The 6,633-nt window shown below is 46.4% G+C and overlaps 1 protein-coding gene across 1 annotated transcript; it reads left to right on the top strand.

The window, feature by feature from the left end:
* Positions 1–384: 384 nt before the first annotated feature.
* Positions 385–5,148, top strand: LOC111947515 (zinc finger protein 213-like). The gene has a single exon (XM_023955536.1). It carries the CDS (start codon positions 1,232–1,234, stop codon positions 2,270–2,272), a length of 1,041 nt encoding a protein of 346 aa, XP_023811304.1. The 5' UTR covers positions 385–1,231; the 3' UTR covers positions 2,273–5,148.
* Positions 5,149–6,633: the final 1,485 nt, after the last annotated feature.

Here is a 6,633-nt window from a genome sequence, read left to right as displayed (position 1 = left end):
GTGTGTGAAAAAAACGCATTTTGATTTTCCAGTCAAACTTCCAGTCCATAGTTGGCTATTACTTCCTATATGGCTGTCCTCACACATTTTTTCCTATTGTTCATCTTCTATTATGCAGTCAGATTCCAATTCCCATTTTTCTGTCATGGCGACGATGTCAAGGCAGACCCAGTTGCTGGAACCCAGAAGAAACTCAGACACGGTCAGAGCAGCAGGAGACTGCTGGTCGCGTACGACAAGAGGAGGTAAGTATGAGGCTTGGAAATACGAAGCAAGTTACTTAGCTTGAAGCCAGGCATAAGCACCGGAGAGTGTAACGGACTGGCGTAGAATGCTGGGGTGGGATCTCCTTAAGAAGGTCTGCAGGATGATGATGTGATGAAGGGCAGCTGGTTCCAATCAGAGAGCAGGGAGGGGGAGGCAGCTGATGGAGGCACCGTGACAGTACCCCCCACCTCAACGACCGCCTCCAGGGGGTCCAGGGCGGCGATCCGGGTGGGCCAGGTAGAAGTCCTCGATTAGAGTACGGTCCAGAATAAAGGAGTGGGAGATCCATGAGCACTCCTCTGGACCGTAACCCTCCCAGTCCACGAGGAACTGAAAACCACGGCCCCGGCGATGAACATCCAGCACCCGACTGGCCGTGTACGCAGGAGCGCCATCAACGCGGATTGAGCCTCAGGATTCCAAATAAAAGGTCTATTAACAGAGGTGAGTTGAGTCAAAGGGGCAGCAATAGTGCTATAATTTCTAATAAACGTAGAATTCGGTAGAAATTAGCGAAGCCGAGAAAGCGTTGGAGTTCTTTCCTAGAATTAGGTGGTTCCCAAGTAGTGACGGCAGTGATCTTGGCAGGATCAGGAAGAATGTTACCTGCTTCTATGATGAAGCCGAGGAAAGAAATCGTGGGTACATGAAATTCGCATTTTTCCGCTTTGACGTATAATTGGCTCTCCAGTAAGCGTGAGAGAACCTGCCGGACATGGTGGATATGCTGATCTTGATCCCAAGAGTAAATAAGGATATCGTCTAGGTAGACGAACACAAAAAAAGTCTCGACAGATGATTTCACACTGAGCCCCAACTACTGCCTTTTCAAGAAGGTGAAGACATTGAGAACTATTTACTGCGCTTTGAGTGCATTGCAAAAACTTGGAGATGGCCAGAGGTTGAGTGGGCCTGCAGACTGATCCCACTGCTATCAGGAAAGGCATTGGAGGCCTACACAGCTATGGATGAGGAAAAAGCAGACTCATACACTGACCTCAAAGCTGCTTTGTTGGAAAAATTTGACATTTCACCTGAAACCCACAGGCAGCAGTTCCGAGCGGTTTCCCTGCCAGCAGGTGAAACGCCTACAGAGACATACCACCGTCTCAAAGGACTTTATTGTCGATGGATACGACCGGAGCAGCATTTAAAGGAGGAAATTGGTGAGAAAATCATCCTGGAGCAGCTTCTGCGAGTGTTCCCTCCTGATGTCCGGACCTGGGTGAAGGAACATGAGCCGACGGATGGGCTGACAGCTGCCAAGCTTGCTCTTCAGTACCTGAATGCACGAAAAGGATCTCTGCCTCCTCGAGGGACCAGCAGTGCACCTCGTTCAGGACAACCAGCATCACTTGTTCGTTTGACAAGGGGAGATAGCCAGCCGGAACGTCCAGGTACCACAGCCAGTCGCCGAGACCAGCAGGACTCTGGTAAGACTTTTACTTGCTATTACTGTCAGCAGCCGGGCCACAAGGCTTCAGTGTGTCCCCTACGCAAGACTAAGGTAACTGGTTCCTGCTACGCTCCACGTGATAAAGATGAACATGTAAAAAAAGAACTGCAACAGAAAACTCACAAAACTGTGACTGTGAATGGACAAAAAGTGACTGCTTTATTAGACACTGGTAGTTTCACATCTCTTGTAAAGAAAAGTGTTGTTCCTATCAGTAGTGTGGACCTTAATAACAAAACAGACATTCTGTGTGTTCATGGTGACAAACATACATATCCAAATGCAGAGGTAACAGTTGTTATTGATGACCAACCCTATTTAATAACTGTTGGAGTAGTTGATCATTTACCAGTTGACATTCTTTTGGATAGGGGTTTTCCTATGTTAATGGGTTTGCTACAAAGTGAAGAGTATATTCATGAAACTGATGTTTCAGCTCCAGTAATTACACGATCTAAAGCTAAAATGGGGGTTCAACCACTGCCAGACTTGGACAGTAGTATGTGTCAGAATGCCACCCAGAAGGTCAAAAAAACAACGTCGTTTTGAGAAGCATTCAAATATCACAGGTTCGGATACTGATGACTTGTTGATTAGCAAAATATGGGAAGTGCCAGCTAACATTGGTGAGTTGCAAAAAAATGATGAGACACTGAAAAATCTGTTTTCGAAGGTTACAGATGAGACAAATGCATTACAAATGTGAAAAGAGTACTTTATTGTTGACAGTAATATGCTCTATGTTCTCTGTGATGGGAAAATACGGATTGTAATCCCAAAAAACTGCAGACCACTGATAATGCACTTGGCACACACCATCCCTTGGGCTGGACACCTTGGTCGACACAAAACCTACATGCGTGTTAGTTCTCGTTTCTATTGGCCTAGTGTGTACTCTGATGTACAACAGTTCTGTGCTACCTGTCCCATCTGTCAAAAAACTGTTATATCTCATAAGTCTGACAGGGCTCTCCTGCAACCACTCCCCATTATATCAACTCCATTCCGAAGGTTGGCGATGGACATCGTTGGACCACTGGTGAAGAGCAGCCAAGGGCACCAATACATCTTGGTCGTCTGCGATTATGCAACACGCTTCCCTGAGGCTTTCCCCCTACGCAGTATCACCACATCATCTGTAATGCAATGTTTGGTCCAATTGTTCTCTAGAACAGGGATTCCTGATGAAATCCTAACTGATCAAGGGACAAACTTCACATCAAGGTTAATGCAGCTCTTCCACAACAGCTAGGCATCACCTCTATCAAAACCACACCATACCATCCACAAACTGACGGTCTTGTTGAAAGATTTAAGCAGACATTGGAAAGAATACTACAAAAATTTGTTGATGATACTGGCAGAGACTGCCACCGTTGGTTACCTTTCCTTCTTTTTGCATATCAGGAGGTTCCACAAGCTTCTACCGGATTCTCAGCTTTCAAGCTGCTGTATGGGTGGGACGTCCAAGGACCACTCGACTTACTTCAAAAGTCTTGGGAGGACTCTGCTTTCAAAACCAAGGAAGGAGTGTCGTGCAGTGCATACTGGAGATGAAGGAGGGACTGCAAAACTACAGAGACGAAGCTGAGCTGCATTTGCAAAAAGCTCAGAAAATGCAGAAAACCTAGTATGACCTACATGCACGCAATCGTGAGTACCAACCGGGTCAGAAAGTTCTTCTTCTGCTACCGTCTTCTACCAGTAAAATACTAACCAAATGGCAAGGACCATACACGGTGACCAGAAAAATAAGTCCAGTCACATAAGACATAGAACATCCTGAAAGGAAGAAGAAAAAGCAAATTTATCATGTGAACCTTTTTAAAGAATGTAAAGAGCAAGTGACTCAGCCAGTGAAAGCTACACTTGTAGTAGGACAACCAGAGAAGGAGGCTGTAAATGAGGAAGTGCTGAAAGAAACTTTGACACGATTAGAACATCTTACTCGTGAGCAAATTACACAACTCTCCCAGGTTTTCCAGGAGGTGCCTTCCCTGTTCAGCAACAACCCAGGAAGAACAACGCTCGCAGAGCACATTATCAGGCTGAAGGAGGCAAAACCTGTTCGCCAGCAGCCTTACAGAGTTCCTCAGCAGCTGATTGGAAAACTTCATGAAGAGGTGGACGCCATGTTATCTTCAGGGGTTATTGAACCATCTAACTCAGAATGTTGCAGCCCAGTGGTAATCGTTACGAAGAAAGATGGCTCATTGAGGATCTGCATTGACTTCCGCAAACTTAATTCTGTTTCAGAGTTTGACGCTTACCCCATGCCGAGGATTGATGACTTGTTGGAGAAGATCGGGTCTGCCGCATACATTATGACACTGGACATGTGCAAGGGATACTTGCAGGTACCATTAGCAGCATCCAGTAGACCTTACACTGCTTTCTAAACACCCTCAGGTCTCTTCCAGTTCACTGTGATGCCTTTTGGATTGCATGGAGCACCTGCAACATTCCAAAGACTCATGAATAGGGTACTCCAGGGGTGTGAGGAGTTCAGTGCAGCATACCTGGATGATGTTGTGATCTTCAGTAGTACCTGGGAGGAACATCTCCAACACCTGAAGAGGGTCCTGAGGAAACTCAAAGACTCGGGGCTGACCCTCAACATCTCTAAATGTGAGTGGGCAAAGCAAGAAACGCAGTACCTGGGATACCAGCTTGGAAAAGGTGAGGTGCGACCACAGTCGGACAAGGTGGAAGCTGTCCGAAATTGCCCTCTGCCTAAAACCAAGAAGGAGATCCGGTCTTCTCTTGGGCTAGCTGGTTGGTACCGTCAGTTTGTGCCAGACTTTGCTTCAATTGCAGCACTACTCACTGCATTAACAGGCAAAGGCCAGAAAAATCCACTTTGTTGGACTGAAGAATGTGAGAGAGCCTTCAATGCATTAAAGCCTGTTCATGCTCTACTCCAGTCCTCAGAAGCCCAGACTTCAACAAGCGATTCCTGGTTCAGGTGGATGCCTCTGCAGTGGGTCTTGGAGCTGTCTTGGCACAAGGGAATCCAGGTCAAGAACGTCCTGTCCTGTACCTAAGTCGGAAACTGCTTCCAAGGGAAACAAGGTATTCTGTAGTGGAGAAAGAAGCCCTTGCCATCAAGTGGGGATTGGAATGTCTGCGGTATTACCTTTCAGGAGGAGAGTTTGACCTAGAGACTGATCACAGAGCCCTGACATGGATCAACTCTATGAAGGACCGCAACAGTCGAATCACCCGATGGTACCTGTCCCTGCAACCATTTAGGTTCGATGTTCGTCATCGATCTGGCAAGATGAACCTATTGGCTGATTATCTTTCAAGGTTGCAATACAAGGTTGCAATACAGCGCCAACCATGGAGAGGAGGGGGATGATGTGACGAAGTAGCGTCACCGTTGCAGGACAGCAACTTAACATGTAGCTGTAGCTGCAGCTAAATCGCGGTACCGTCATTCTTATCAAAATGTCTTTAATATAATCAAATAAACACAAAGAAAAAAGTATTTTACGATCTTTCATATTCCTAACTACTCAGTGTTTTATCAGGGTTTGTTTGGATGAACAAAGAGCTGATATCCTGGAGATGGAAAATGATTGAAAAACACTGGATTAGGCTACTATGTTGATTGAGGCCTTTTTTCCAACTGAATAAAAAACTAAAACAAAGCTGTTATTTTGCTTTAACGTCACTGGTCCGGCCCACTTGAGATCAGACGGGTTAAATGTGGCCCCCGAACCAAAATGAGTTTGACACCCCTGCCTTACCCTCCCCCCTCCCATTCTGTCACTGCCCACTCTTTAGCTAGGTACCACACTGGCACCACAAAATGGGTTTATACTCGGCCTATGTTCGACACGGTAATGCACCCTGGTTGCCTCGTTCCCATATCTGTCTCCAGAAAAGGGCCCCACATCTCCTGAAAGTTCCTGCTCTTATGATTGAGTGTGAACCTAATCTTCTCGAGTTGCAGACGAGTCGGGGGGGCAGCATCCTTCCACCTAACCAGGACTGCACGTCTAGCCAAGAGGGAGACAAAAGACAGAGTTTGTCATTTTTCTCAGGTTAGAGTCACCCCCTCTCCAGTGATCCCAAACAGAGCAGTCAGATGGTTTGGCTGCAGCGAGACTTTGAGTATCCAGGATAGAGTTTGAAACACCAGGGGTGTCCAAAGTTTTTTTGCCGTGGAATACAGAAAAATGAGCAAAGGTCCGGGCCGCACACAAGAGGTGACATATTGACACATAATTACTGTGTATTTCTAACTCACCGACAATGTGAAGAACATTGCTCTCAGTGGTAGCAGTGATGCTGATCTGTGCCACATAAAGCAAGCGCACGTCAAAATGAAACATTCACTCAGACAATGAAACCTCATTCCAACCAGGCAGTTCAGAACGAGTTTATAGACCTTTTTCACACTTCCGCATTTTTCAACCGGAAATACGTCAATGACGTGTAAAACAACTTCCTGTTAGCATAGCGGCACATATGAAGAATGGCAGAGTCGAAGAGTTGCAGTTTCTGTTGTGTTCCAGGCTGTTCGTCTTCCAACCAAAAACAGCCCGGCCTTTCATTTCATTATTTTCCTGTGGATCCAAACCTGAAACCCAAATGGATATAGGCGATCCGAAGAGAGGAAGGGCATAGTTTTAATGTAAACACAGGTAGCACCGTCTGCTGCCAGCACTTTGCTCCGGATGTGGTGCGGCTGCGTCGTTCGTCGCCTGAAGAGTGGTGTCGTCCCGAGTATTTTCCCTTGGAAAAACTTTACTGCTCCTTTGAGAAGGGAGTCAGTATATGACAGAACCTCAAACGTCAGTCTATGCCAGTGTTTTTCAACCAGTGTGCCGCGGCACACTAGTGTGCCGTGGGAGATGGTAAAGTGTGCCGTGGAAAATTGCCCTCATTAACTGATCTAAAAA

This window comes from Oryzias latipes, chromosome 6 (genome assembly GCF_002234675.1).
Source record: "Oryzias latipes chromosome 6, ASM223467v1".
NCBI classification, from domain to species: Eukaryota; Metazoa; Chordata; class Actinopteri; order Beloniformes; family Adrianichthyidae; genus Oryzias; species Oryzias latipes.
Note: the sequence above shows the minus strand (reverse complement) of the source record. Positions and strands in the feature narration are given on the sequence as shown.